The 13,897-nt window shown below is 45.2% G+C and overlaps 3 protein-coding genes across 6 annotated transcripts; all 3 read right to left on the bottom strand.

Moving 5' to 3' along the window:
- Positions 1–342: 342 nt before the first annotated feature.
- rgs2 (regulator of G protein signaling 2) lies at positions 343–2,047 on the bottom strand. Its single transcript, XM_084692688.1, has 5 exons — positions 1,923–2,047; positions 1,721–1,810; positions 1,544–1,605; positions 1,210–1,376; positions 343–917 (listed from the first exon to the last, which is right to left on the bottom strand). Exons 1-5 carry the CDS (start codon positions 2,006–2,008, stop codon positions 717–719), a joined length of 606 nt encoding a protein of 201 aa, XP_084548814.1. The 5' UTR covers positions 2,009–2,047; the 3' UTR covers positions 343–716.
- Positions 2,048–7,048: 5,001 nt separating this feature from the next.
- Positions 7,049–8,729, bottom strand: rgs13b (regulator of G protein signaling 13b). 2 transcript variants are annotated; one of them, XM_084692664.1, is made up of 5 exons: positions 8,546–8,729; positions 8,117–8,176; positions 7,762–7,823; positions 7,463–7,629; positions 7,049–7,325 (listed from the first exon to the last, which is right to left on the bottom strand). In XM_084692664.1, exons 1-5 carry the CDS (start codon positions 8,620–8,622, stop codon positions 7,137–7,139), a joined length of 555 nt encoding a protein of 184 aa, XP_084548790.1. In that variant the 5' UTR covers positions 8,623–8,729; the 3' UTR covers positions 7,049–7,136. The 2 variants fall into 2 exon arrangements, with proteins under 2 accessions (XP_084548790.1, XP_084548789.1); XM_084692663.1 differs by having other exon boundaries at positions 7,762–7,826.
- A 2,211-nt stretch (positions 8,730–10,940) lies between these two features.
- LOC146221182 (regulator of G-protein signaling 21-like) lies at positions 10,941–13,131 on the bottom strand. 3 transcript variants are annotated; one of them, XM_084692912.1, is made up of 5 exons: positions 12,700–13,131; positions 12,473–12,544; positions 12,313–12,368; positions 11,974–12,140; positions 10,941–11,766 (listed from the first exon to the last, which is right to left on the bottom strand). In XM_084692912.1, the coding sequence occupies exons 1-5, from the start codon at positions 12,774–12,776 to the stop codon at positions 11,587–11,589; spliced, it is 552 nt and encodes a 183-aa protein (XP_084549038.1). In that variant the 5' UTR covers positions 12,777–13,131; the 3' UTR covers positions 10,941–11,586. The 3 variants fall into 3 exon arrangements, with proteins under 3 accessions (XP_084549038.1, XP_084549037.1, XP_084549036.1); XM_084692911.1 differs by having other exon boundaries at positions 12,473–12,547; XM_084692910.1 differs by having other exon boundaries at positions 12,473–12,565; positions 12,700–13,129.
- Between the last annotated feature and the right edge of the window lie 766 nt (positions 13,132–13,897).

A 13,897-nucleotide genomic window follows, 5' to 3' on the forward strand; every position in this document is an offset into this window, starting at 1 on the left:
GGATAACAGGTGGAGGACTGCGTCAGTCGTGGCGTTGTTTCCCGGCGCGTGAAAGAACATAGTAAAAGATCGTCGTTACTGGAAGCGACCGGGCGAAGGTCTCATCGGGCGCACAAACAAAAGTATGATAACAGAGTGATAGGCCTGGTTACTGGCTTTATCGTGGAGTGCTGAGGGAAATGCATTCTATGTTTATGAACAAAAAATCCATATTTGGTATGGAAGGTGAGACACGTGGGGAAAACCTGTTGTTTTCGCTGGTTCATGGACATTGTATGAATACTTCAAATGTACTGTTCATTACTGTCACTGATACTGACATCAATCAAATTAGGACAACTGTTAATATGTAAGTGCTAGTGAATTTCACATTATTGTTTTATTACATTTTGCATTTATTACATCTGACAAAAATAAATTACAAGCAGAGTTCATGTGAAAGGTAGAATTCTGCAGTCCAGCTGCATTTACATGTCAAATAAACATTTTATATTATATACATACATTATACTGCACTGTATTCAGTAGTCACTTCTCCTGCTACACCAGCATAATATTTGAAAGTAAAAATCAAAACCAAAACACCTGCAGTAAACCTCTCTGACTGGTTGAAGAAAGTGCTTGTTTACCATGCACACAGTTTGATGTGCCACTTCTAATACTGCATGGCTTTGACCAGTACAAGTAGCACTCAGTGCTCTGTGTGAACGTTCATCCTAACTAAAACAACTGTCTGCTGGCCTCCTCCTTCTCGCTGCAGCACACAGCTCCTTATAGAGCTCCGAGTTGATAAAACGAGGATAGGAGTTGTTTTCCATCAGGCTATAAACTCTCTTCTGGGCTGCCAGGAAGCAGGTCGGGGTGGGCAGCGGGAGGGCATGGGTAATCTCCTCCTTGGTGTGGAAATCCAGGTTGATCTGCAATCCAAACGAGTTGTTATAAGATCTTTTTGTGTAATATCTTGATGTTTCGTCTACTACGTCTCGGGAGTATGTATGTTTTGCATTGTCCTTGTCAATGCAACTGTGACAGTGCAACTTTCCCAATAGAATACTCCGCAGTACTTTATTCCACTCTACTATGTTCTATTCTGTTCTACTCTATAAGAAAGGCAAATTGTGTGAGCACCAAATATGAGTAGACTTGCTTCTGTAATGCATTTCTCTATGATATCAAGTGATTGTATTGCATCTTTATACATGTATTTACCTCTTTTGGAGCTTCAGTTTTGATAAACTCCTCATAAATGCTCTGGGCCCTCAACGCGAGTTTAGCCGGAGATGTCACTTTTCGGAATTCTTCGCAGGCCATCCAAAACTCCAAGTTCTCCTCACAATATTCAGATTTCAAGAATATCTGGAAGGCTACATTGCCATCTGCAATAGAGAGGGAATGTGTGAGGCTCACAATGCACCTGTCATTGGAACTCAGCCATGATGTCACACCCACGTGCCGATTCAAGTTCAGAGGTCAATGATTCATTAAGGTCAGGTTAACACGCCCAACACGTGTGTAATGATGCGTAACGGCGAGTGATGCTTACATTTATGAGTCAGTAGTTTGTCAAATGACTGCGCCCACTGGTTCACTTCATCAACTGTTGGTCTGTGAGACGGAAACAAAGTTGCAAAACAGTGAATAAACATCATCAGTATTTGATTTCACAATATTGCGGATATCTACACCTGTCACAGTGGTGCGACTGCCCCAGTTGCCTTACCTGAAAGACTGTTTTTTTCTGGCTGTGGATCGTGAAGCAAACGAACGGTTCTTCAAGATGTAACGCAGTCTCGCCCTCCAGCTTTTCTTGCTGTGAAGAGAACAGATCACTTGTAATTAGCTCAAGTTAATGTTTGCTGTGGCACCTCGGTCAGCCCGGGATCTCACTGGGACTAACTGCCAAGCGTAAAGAGCAAACTCACCTCATTCCACTGTTCTCAATAGACTGCTCTGTTTTCAGACAGTCAATGCAGACCTTGTTACCTTCTGACCCCATACTCTTTTTCATATTTCCACAGTCCCTAGAGTCCGATTAGAAATGTCTCCCTCCCTGTGGCTATCTCAGAACTTTATACACTCCCTCCGAGCAACAACGGAGCTAAGGCGGGCCCACAGGGACAGATCTCAAAGACGATTGGCTGTCACCTTGGAAACATTGGACTCGTCATGTTCTCACTGTTAGGGCCCGAGGGCGATAGTGGGCGGGGTATCACAATTTCTGGTGTGTTTGTATAAACATTTACTATTGGAGTCACTCTGTCCTGATTGAACACTGGCTGTGGGAGTCCAGGCACTCTTCTTCCTAAGTGAATTTCAGGGCACAGAAAGTAAAACCTTTAATCCCACAAAGACACTCCAGGATTTGGAATATTGGAAACTTTAGCTTGTTTTTGAAGCCACTAGGTGTGAACCTAGTAGGGTTCAAATGTTCCTTAATACAATTCACACAATCCAGGGACACATCAAAACTACCTCTCACATTACAATAGGACTTTGTGTGGGCTTTTTGTGGAACGCAAAAGCACCTGTGAGTAAAATAGAAAAGTATTTTTAAGTGCCACTTTGAGCCTTATGAGACCATTAATGCTTGTTAAAACAGGGTAGGTATGGAACACTCATATACCTGTCAACATGACGTTTCCGCTGTCAACCCGCATGCAGACTATGCCAGCCTGAGGGCATGTGTCCCTACAGAACAGCTTGTTATTGTGTAAACATGAACGCAAGCTCGAATAACGTTCACCGTCATCCGTTTAGCCATGAGAGAGGAACCTGGCATGTTATGTTCTATCAAACACGTTCTTTCGCATTCCTTTTCATCTACCAACCATTTCTGATGGTCTATGAATAAACCAATGTATTTAAAGAGATCACTGAGTCTGTCAAGATTGGCTAATCTGGTTCACACATTCTGATTTAGCAAGGAGTTCAGTGTATCATGTAGGCCTACCACAGCAACCTGGGTTTCAATCTGGCCCGAGGCCTTTGCTAATGTTATCCCACCTCTCTCTCTCCCTACATTTCCTGTATCTCTCTACGGTCAGTATAAAACAAGTAAAGGCATGGATGCTGCCCCAGAAAATATATCTTAACCCTTCTGTTCTCTTCGTGTCATTGTGACCCATCAGTCATTGTGACCCACCGTCGTATTGCGACAACTTTACTGCATACAAAAACCAAGTGAAGCTTTTTTTTTTTACCGTTAGGCTGTCTCACACCCCCCACAACGCGAAGGTTCAAATAAAAAGTTGTCGAAGCACAACGATGGGTTGTTGTGAACCTTCGGGTCATTGTGACCCGAAGATTCACAAGGGTTCAAACTGAAAGTTGTGGTGTTTTTCTATTTAGTGACTGTTCTCACCTTCGTTTGGGTTTTGCTACTAAACACATTCAATGTATTTAGGTATTAGGTAGGTATGCATCTGTAACTTAATGAACTGACTACAATCACCTGGCTGTTCCTGAGGTCGTTCACACGTGTGACATCGTTAGAAAGCCCAGAATGTCCTCTCAATCGGATAAAAAAAAACGACAAATACAGAAGTTTGGTTGCAAACTTACTACACTGCAGTGGACAGCCATGACTGTTCGAGTCTCAGAATGCTGGACATAAACTAATCTGATTAACTACAGTGAGCTCCAGAGCCCAATATACTTGAATTGTAATAGACTGTAGCAAAGTAATAGCACATTTCAAAATGAGGCCTGATATACCAACTGGGATCAAATACCTTGCAGCTGTGCTTTGCACAGGGCAATGGGACTTCTGATAGTTTTCAGAAGTTTCATCTGTTTTTGAAGTTTGAGACTAGGAATGAATTCACGATGTGATTGAAGCACTCCAGACTCCTGGGAAATCCCTTGTACGTAAAGCTTTTGGGGAGTACAGTCTTCCTTGGTGGAAAGTTGGCCCTGTTCCACATCTACTTTTGACCAGACTGCTACTTACACTGAGTCTGCACATTATAATCCCCCCCCAACACCACCACACACACACACACAGAAAACTTTGTATGCCATGGTTAATCTCTTTGGGATTCAAAATTCAGGTCCATTCAAAGTCCTCTTTTCACCCAGCCTAGCTGCGAACCCCAACCCTTAATCGTGAGTTAGTTTTGCTCTCCTTGTGGGGACTTCTGGCCTTCCCAAGGGTAGTTAAACGAGACCGCACACACAAACACACACTTCTCCGGCGTGAAAGGCAGTTTAACCACTGCAGAACCACAACCTGGAGAGGGACACAGGTGTACTGCACCTCGGATGATTTATACACTCTGAAACTGATGACAATCAACAAATTGTGCTGTAACGATGTACGGTCTACGTGTGCTCAACTCAACCTTCGAAAGGACAGCCCAGGACAGGGCGATATTTGCCTTTGAGGTGTCTGCCTGTTTACTAAAGATTGATATTTCTGGATGAATGTTGTACAGTAGTTAAGGAATGCTAATGTTGCATGATCAAGTCCATTCACTGTCATTAATGTACTAGTACATATTGTCATTTTTTCATAAGTCGTAATGCATTCTTAAAATATTTCAACCACGATTCTTCTATTGTCCTTTGTCAAAGCTTATCTCCTGAACATTACGTCAATAATTTTTCCATGACTCATCAAGACAGAACCGGATAACTGAATCACCAAAGAACACTGTGATCGTTTATTTAGACGTACCTTTGCACATGGAGTTGCTTTATCTAGATGTGCCGTTCATTTGCATGAGGAAATGCATGAATGGAAACAGGCTGTCAGAGTTCGAGTCAGCAGTTATGTGCTGGCCACGGTGACGCCACATGCACTTCAGGCTTCAGCATGTATTTCATATCAGACCGCTTGATTAATACCTTCATGTTCTCGGTAGAGACAGGATACTCTGTGGCGATAGACACGTTGTTCAGTAAATGTCTTGAGGTTTTGGAGCTTCTGAGTGTCTATGATTACAGGATATGCATTGGGTAAAATGTTGTTGACAATGTGATTCTGTGAGAAGCTTCTGATCTGGACACGTTTCTCACGGTGTTTGGGCAATAACAGCGAGCTAATTGAACCTAACTATTTCCCTGAAGAAAACACGATTGAACCAGCACATTTCAATCCAGTACGCTGAACTGCTTGTTGCTGTGGCTGAGCGTGAAGAGAAGGCCAGAGGATGTTATAATGAGCTCTGTGGCAGCAACCTTTTGATCCGGGAGTCAGGTGGCTGAGCGGTTAAGGAATAGGGTTGGTACTCAGAAGGTCGCTGGTTCATTTCCTGGCCGTGCTAAATGACGTTGTGTCCTTGGGCAAGGCACTTCACCCTACTTGCCTCGGGGGGAATGTCCCTGTACTTACTGTAAGTCGCTCTGGATAAGAACGTCTGCCAAATGAGTAAATGTAAATGTGATCTTTTCCAACACATTCACCATCAAAGAGTAGTTTGTTGAATTGCTTTCTCATCGCAGAAAAGAAATGTGGACATATCCTTTTGTTGAGAGTACCTCTTACTAATCGTAGAAATCACCCATTTCGTCAGAAACTCAAACGCAGACCTTCCTGTTTCGACCCTTAGGTTTCCCTGTCGGTAAAGCTCTGACCTGCAAGTCTGCACGTCTGTCTCCGAGTCAGACAGGAGATGCCGACAACACGTTTTTGTCATGTACTGTAACTCACCCTGAGAAGTCCAGACACCCTGGCATTTTGGCCACGTCTAATGAACGTCGGCAGTTTAGATTGGCCTCGGTCTGTTGACCTTATGACCCCTTTGGGTGGAAACTATGCGGGAGAAAGGACACATTTTCTGGTATAGAAAATAAATACAGTGGGTCTCTAACTAGTGTGAACCTCTATCTTGCAAGCTCCTGGACTGTGAACCTGTCAGTGGAGGAGACGTGGAAAAGAGGCAATTTGTCTCCAAATTATTTAATAATTTAATTCCTAATCATGAAAATATTTCCACTGCAAAAGTCAGCATTCCAACAGTGGCTGTGATAATAAATAAATACATTTTAAAACAGTTCAGATCAACTCTGCTAGATAACCCATTTAAATTGTGCATGTTCTGTGAGCAACAGGAAAGTGTCTTTCGAAACAAATAATCCAAAAAGCAAAATTGCAAGGTAAGCATACAAAGTGAAACACTGGCACTGTTCTATTCTCAAGACTTGCACCCAAAACTAGTTATTTACTTCTCACAACGGCTAGCTATCAGTGGAACAAGTCGTATGTCTTGAGGGTGTGAATAACACTCCATAGAAAAGCTGTTGTACTTTGCTACCCGTGCCACGGTGCGCTCAAGCTGCGCACTCTCATTCATCTAACCCCACGGTGAAGTCCGTAAAAAAGAAAAAAAAGGAAACATATCCGTCCTGTGGCCCGACCTTGATAGCTATACTTATGTTTGCTGTTTCTTCTCTCTCTCAGGCTCTCTCTCTCTGTGTCTCACTCTCTCTTTCACACACACACACACACACACGCACGCACACACGCACACACGCGCACACACACACACATAGATTGTAGCCATTTCCACTAACATCCTCTGTCCTTATCTGGGCAAGGAAACACATCCTCTAGAGGAGACAGTGTGTTAACTGACAGTGTGTCATGGCCGCCTCAACGCTCTGATGATTCATGGCCAGTCAACCATGTTCGCTTTGCATCGAAACTTATCATCCTGTACAACACACCAGAGGAGGAATTACAGCACAACAATGTTCTCCTTTCTCCGCTGGCCTGCCAGCAGATGCTCTGAGGTTGTGGTCCTTTCTGGTTGTGGGGACCGTGGTGCTGGACAGGCAAGGACACACGTTTCTCCACCTTCCCCACACAAAGCCATCCATGAGCCCTCTCTTCCCCTCTCCATGTTCCCCACAGAAAGCCATCCATGGGCCCTCTCCTCCCCTCTCCGCCTTCCCCACACCAGGCTAGTCATCCATGGGCCCTCTCCTCCCCTCTCCGCCTTCCCCACACCAGGCTAGTCATCCATGGGCCCTCTCCTCCCCCCTCCGCCTTCCCCACACCAGGCTAGTCATCCATGGGCCCTCTCCTCCCCTCTCCGCCTTCCCCACGCCAGCCCAGTCATCCATGGGCCCTCCCTTCCCCACAAAGCCCAAGCGTTCCAGTTATGAGTTTGTTCGTTCCGTTCCTCTCTCTGCTCTCATCCCTTGACGGCGTCGTCGGCGAGGGACTCCAGGAGGCTTCTGTAAATGTCCGAGCGCAGGAACCGCGGGTACGAGTCTCTCTCCATCAGGCCATAGACGATCTTCTGAGCGTCGTCGAAGCAGCACAGCGTGGGAGTCTTCACACTTCTCTTGATCTGCTCTCGAGTGTGGTGGTCGATGTTGATCTGGAACAGGGGTTTGGGGACAGATGTCAACGTTGCACTCATGGTACAAGTAGTCCGAGCTAAACACACAGGCACGTTCATTGAGTGGATGTCCAATCGTGTGAGGCACCGGTGGAAGACTTTGTCCTCAAGCTCACCTCTTTCGGAGATTCCGCCTTGATGAACTGTTCGTAGATTTTCTTGGCCTTGGAAGACATTTTGAATGAGGATTTGATTTTCTTGTATTCCTCGCACGTCAGCCAGAACTCAATGTTTTCGTCGCTGAATTCAGACTTGAGAAAAGTCCTGAAGGTCGCCAGTCCATCTGAGAAGACAAGCAGTGTCACAGGAGGAACTGAAGTATGGAGGTTATGGAAGCAAGGAGATGAGGCTTTATTGACTTATTGACTTTAATCTTAAATGATTTAAGTTGGGCTGTGAAAAGAACCAAACTTACATTTAGATTCCAACAGCCTCTCCAGTGACTGTGACCATTGTTGGGTATCTTCTAAACTTAGCCTGCTGAGAAAGAATGTGTTTTTTTTAGCACTTCAGCAAAATCAGATTTTGGTGAGAAAAATTATTTGTGAACTTTGTGACATGGATACGCTGAATGTGCCTCACTGAAAACAGAGTGTACCCAGATCAGTCTATGCAAATATCAAACATTAGACTTTGTATGTCATGCCAGAGCTTACAAGAAATCTTCAGATAATTTCAATCCTCAGATAATTCCTTAGATGGAAATAAGAGAACTCGTGGTATTCTCACAGTGAAATGTTTGCAAAAAAAAAACCCTCAAATGTCTTTACCTCTCAGAGGTTGATGGATGGGAGAACATACACTGCAGACGACACATAAAGTTCTTTCCACTACGAGGAGAAAATAACAGTTTTATCAAACCATTGAAACAAGGTTGTTTGTTGTTGCAGTACAAATCTAAGATGTTGGCTGAATTAAAGTATGTCAAGAATTCAGTCACAAGAAAGCAAAGCCTTAACTAATAACCCAATAAGCAAGTGACAAACAGAACAATAACCCAAGTAAACAAAAAATGAAACATAATATATATCATGGTAAGTTAACGCAAAGCATAACAATTCATGGTATCAAAAATGATGCTATATTCATGGTACAATTTTAACAAAAACAACGGCAACAATATGACTGGGTTCGGAGCAGCCATTTCTTGGGTTGATTTCTAGCTTTCGCCAAAAACCAAAAAGATTTCCAAAACTTACAGGTTCTTGTTTCTCTTGGCGTCATCTCTGTCCATGGTGAAGGCCAGTGTTGGGGGCACCCTCGTTATGCTACGCATGTCTCAAGTCCACATTCTGGGACTCCTGTCGCAGACACTGCCAGGGTTTCCCCGACGACAAGGCTTTATAAGCAGGACTCCCGTTGCCACGGCTCCAATGTGAGACATCACTGGTCAACACTGCAGAGACGCGTAGGGATCACCCCCCCCCCCAACTCCTTCCAAGTCACCGCCCCCCCCGCCCCCTCCTTCTCTCGCTCAGTCTCCTCCAAACAAACACCCTCTCCTAATCGTCCCTTCTGCAGCTTCTCAGACCTCCTTCAGCCTGCTCCCCTCTATCTTTATGTTCGCAGTTGATTCTCTCCCTCTCTCGCTCCTGTCGTTCGACCCTCCCTCTCTGTCCCTCTCTGCCTCCACAAGACCTGCCTATCAGCACTGATCCCTCCAGCCTGGATCAAAGCCTGCTCTGTTCTCATGGCTATAGTTGGCTGCTTAGATGCAAATTACAGCAACAGTGAGAGAGATAAGCAAATGGTGACCTTCTCGTGTTGTGTGTTTTGTACCTGTTTAACCCTTTTGTGGAGATGTTAATGTCGCCAACTCAGACTACTTCTTTCCCCGAAAAAGAAAGAGGTTTGACGGATTTGAGAATGTCACATCACATTTTTAAGTTTGGCTGTTGTGGTATTTATCAATACTGTAAGACTGACTTGACAATCAGCACATCTACATATGAGCTTTCTCCTGTTATCTTCTCAATACTGTAGCCCAGTCATCCACTCGTTTACCCAGCAAACAGACGACACCAGCGAGCACTTCTCTCCAGCACCGTGTGTCCGTCATGGCAGGTGAGCCGTCACTTCTGTTCGGCCGTGACGCACTCCTTCTGGTTTCATCCCAAGATGGTAACGAGCAGTCAAGCGTCACCAGCAGCAGCAGGAGCAGACACTGTCCCCCCCGGTTACTCTCCTAACCATCCAGGTCACCGCCTCATCAGGGCCGCACCCCTCCCCCCACCCCCAATGGTGGCTCATGTGAGCGCGCCATACGCAGCATAACAGCCGTTGGTAGACCTTTCCGGAAGAAGAGAGGATCTTGGGCAAGTTGTGTGTTCGCACCCAACAACAAAAAAACGCATTACTCACTTCCCTTTTGGTTGCCGGGGTAACCGTTTGGTGGGGGCCCCGAGGTAAACAGGGGCAGATTGCTTGCGAGGGTTACTGTGACATGTTGCTGCTCTCCGTGATGCCAAGGGGAGGAGCGGAGTGGAAGACAGGAGACAGCAGAGGAGAAAAGAAGAGAGGAGAGGAGAAGAGAAGAGAAGAGAGGAGAGGAGAGGAGAGGAGAGGAGAGGAGAGGAGAGGAGAGGAGAAGAGAGGAGAGGAGATGAGAGGAGCGGAGAGAGGACAGGAGTTGAGAGAAGGAGAGAGGAGAGATGAGGAGAAGAGCAGAGAAGAGAAAGGCAGAGAAGAGGAGAGAAGAGGAGGAGAAGCCTCCCCAGAGTGGGGAGAAACCCACTCTGGCACTCCACACAGGAGTGTTGTTTGTAAAAAAAAAACAACAGAATAACCACCGGTCATGTCTCTGTGACTGCACAGCATCAGTTCTTAGCTGGTCTTACTGACCTATCTTCATCTTCAGAAACACAGCAAGAAGTACTGGTGAACAGCTACATCTACAATGACCCAAATTTGCTAGTACCAATGAAATGAATGAGTCTCGTTTGCGCGGGCGAAGCTATTCAGCCTGCTCTTTTTCACGTTTCTCATCATTACGATCTGGTTGGCCACTGGACTTGAGACTCACTTCCCCTTCAGAGAGGAAGACTGGGAGAGAGACAAGTGCAGTGCGTGAGGGGGAGTTGCCAGCAAACAAAACGTTTGTTCCTCGATGATGAGATTACCTTCCTAACAAGGGTAGACATTCATAGCGATTAGATACACATCAGGAGTTTGCTGGCTCCAATCTTCTGGACAGCACTTCAGGTCAGAACCAGAGCTATGTTTAGAACCATCACACTGCCTTTTTAAGCCACAACCTTGAGGACTGGATCCATTTTTAGAAAAGGGGTCAAAGGTGACGAGACTGATGTTTTCCAACTTGGTGACACCATCCCTGGAACAGAGCTGGTCTCAGCTTTTAATTAGCAGACGACAGCATACATGTGACCAGAGCTGTGCTGCTTACAGCTGGGTGGCAGAAACCGCTCTTTTTCACCACACACAGTCATAGGACAGGACAAATTTAACTTCACACCCACGTCATGATGCAGTTCTGATTTATGGAAAGTTATTTCTTGAAACCTGCGACAGTCTTGGAAGTGTACGAGAATAGCAACTGACATTTGTGTGAGAGAAGAGACTAACAAAGACACGGTGTTCACACAAATGCACTTTTAATAGCAGACTGAACAGTTCATTCGTTTTGCATTCCTTAATCAAAATTCTTCACGCCATCCAAATGGCAGCAAACTCTATTTTTGACACACCAGTCCAAACGGCCCTCTTTTGTCTGTGTCTCTGAACTTGAGACTCCTCCACTTCAAAAATCTCTAACACCACATCCTCTTTAATATATGTTTGTTCTCAAGTCATTTCCTCTCACTTACATGTCACTTCCTCTCCCACCTACGTGTCACTTCCTCTCCAGGCTGAACAGCTCTTCTCACATGCTTCCTCCTCTGTTCCATCTATCCCCAGGGGGGGATTCAGACCACTGCTGTGAGCACTACTGGAGTCACTTAATGAGACACCCATTAGAAATATTAACACTGTTTCGGAATTTGGAAGTGAAGCCACCAAGTACTTCATTCTTTGCTTTCCTTAGTCATTTGTTGATTTTTTAATGTATTTTTCTGTAGTACGGTGTTTTTTTGTCCGTCCCTGCTGCACTTTTCATCTGATATTTTGGTATTGTACTTCCCTACTAAGAAACTAAACTTGTTTGAAACAAGATTGACTTAAAAAGCAGAAAGATTCAATACATTAAATACAGTTGTCCTTTTTGGAGTTTGACCTCTGACCTCTACCAGAGATCCTTGTTTTTTTGCCTGAGGTTTTGGCAGTCCTCAGCCTTGAGGAAGCGGGGAAACGAGTCTCTCTCCATCAGCCAGTACACCTGACTCAGTGCTTCGTCGAAACAGCAGCGACCAGGGCTCACAATGGACCTCTTGATCTTCTCTCGGACATTGTGGTCAATGTTGACCTGTGGATGAAACAAACACAGTACTATTCGACAGAGCAGAAACGAGTAGCTCGGGTTGGTTTCCGAAGGGGATTTGACACATGAAAACATCAGTTTTTACGATTAGGGGTCTTAAGTGTTTCATGTGTTTGTTTAGCCTTGGTGTGTACAGTGATGGTCTCCAGGTGTGTGAGGGGTGGACTGGGAGGTGTGGCTTCTGGGACCCACCTCTCTGGGAGCCAGAGGATGCAGGAACGCCAGCCAGATCTCTGCTGCTCTGGAGGGGAGGTCAGCAAGGGGCGTCCTTTCCCTGTAATCCTTACATTCTTTCCAGAACTCGATGTTTTCCTCACTGAATTCAGAACGTAGGAAAGAACTAAAAGCTGCAAAGGACCCTGGGAAATTAGAATTCAAAATGAACGTACTGTGAATGCAATAAAGCCTCATATACTGTAGATTATTTAGATTGAAAGATACATTGGTTGTTATATTAAATTGACCAAAGGAAAAGATTTGACCAAAGGAAATATTTTGAAGATGTTGTGAATATATGCTGCTTGTTTTTACTTTTGTTGGTTAACACCTGTTCAAGAGTTGGCTGTTCCACATAGTCACCCTGGAAACTATAAAAAAAGGAGTCAGTTACTTAATAAAGACTTTCGAATTTCGATTATATTTGATAAACCATCAATTTTTTACCATGTTTTTATAAAAGGATTTCACTTACTTGTCTTTTGTAACATTGGAGTCAAGGTTTATTTTGGTCAAAATACACTGGATATCTTTCTTCTGTTTGTTTCTACTGAGGAAAAGATCAAACCTGTAAATGAGAATCGAGTTTGCACCCTCAGATTACCACGAACCAACAAGAAACAAAGATCTCGTCTTTTTGACAGCTTTTCCCCTACTGACTTCCTTAACACACAACCCCCCCTTTGACGCACACGCGCTTACCTTCTAAGCGTCTTTCTTGTCCGAATCAAATCCTTAAACTTGTACGCCCGTATCCTCGAAAATAGCAGCTTGGGCATCTTGACATCGCTGGTGGTGTTGCCTTACCCGAGTAGGTAACACTGTGCTCTCCTGCCTCCCTGTTCCGGACCAGAGAAGTCTCTCAGGTTGGGAGTGTCGGGGTGACGCTCAGACAGGATAGCACACGACCGCTGAATACCAGAGTCATGAACACATCGACGGGCCCATTGAAGCTGTGATTCAAAGCTTCGATCACGTCTGGGGGTTGTGGCGTCTTACGTCGAGGTGTTGGATAGAAACTGGAGTGCAGATGGTTCATATGAAGACACTGATAACCTAGGACGCACGTACAACACTGTACCATAGACAAACTCCCCAGTCAGCAGTTCTCTCTTTCAATGAGACCATGAAACTTCTGCTCCCTGGGTAAAGAAGAGGAGGCCGGGGAAAGGGATTGTGGGACGCACGCTGACACTAGGACATCCTAGTTCCTGGTGTCACACCTGGGTCAACCCTTTCCTCTCTCTTGGTCGGTGCAAGGGGCCTGTGACAGGTACTTTAAGCAAAAGTGGTCAAAGGCTGGGACAGGTGTGGGACAGGCACACCCAAACACAGACACATGCCCATGTACACACGCACCCACACCCACCCACACTTAAAACAATAACATACTTCCCTCACAGTGTGTTGTGGACAGCCCAGCCTCAGTGTGTTGTGTGTACATACAAACAATGTTGCTTCTCCACAAAACCCCTCTGGGTCCCCCTCCGCTGTTTCCGATTGGTCATGGTCCTGGAGAGGAAATGACCAAGATGACCAACGCCAGAAAATGTGGTCTTCGACAACCAGGCCTGAACCAGGTCAGGTATCAGATGGGGTGGAGCGCCCCCCCCCCCCCCCCCTCCGACTGGGTCCACCCTCAACGAGACCTGCTTTGACAATGACATGTCCTGTCACTCACAACATGTGGTTGGACTCCAATCATGTGACCATGTGGCCCCTCCCATATTTCTGCCAGTCAAGCGGCACACCCAGTAGAGGGCCCATAGCTGACCATGAAAATAATTAAACACAGATATGTTTCTCACTGATGAAAAACACGTCTATTTCCACGTCTATTACAGTTTTAAGATTCTGTTAGTAATGTAATGTGCTCATTTGGCAAACACGAAGTGACATT

The sequence above is a fragment of the Hypomesus nipponensis genome, chromosome 26 (assembly GCF_054491055.1).
Source record: "Hypomesus nipponensis isolate SF chromosome 26, ASM5449105v1, whole genome shotgun sequence".
Lineage (NCBI taxonomy): Eukaryota > Metazoa > Chordata > Actinopteri > Osmeriformes > Osmeridae > Hypomesus > Hypomesus nipponensis.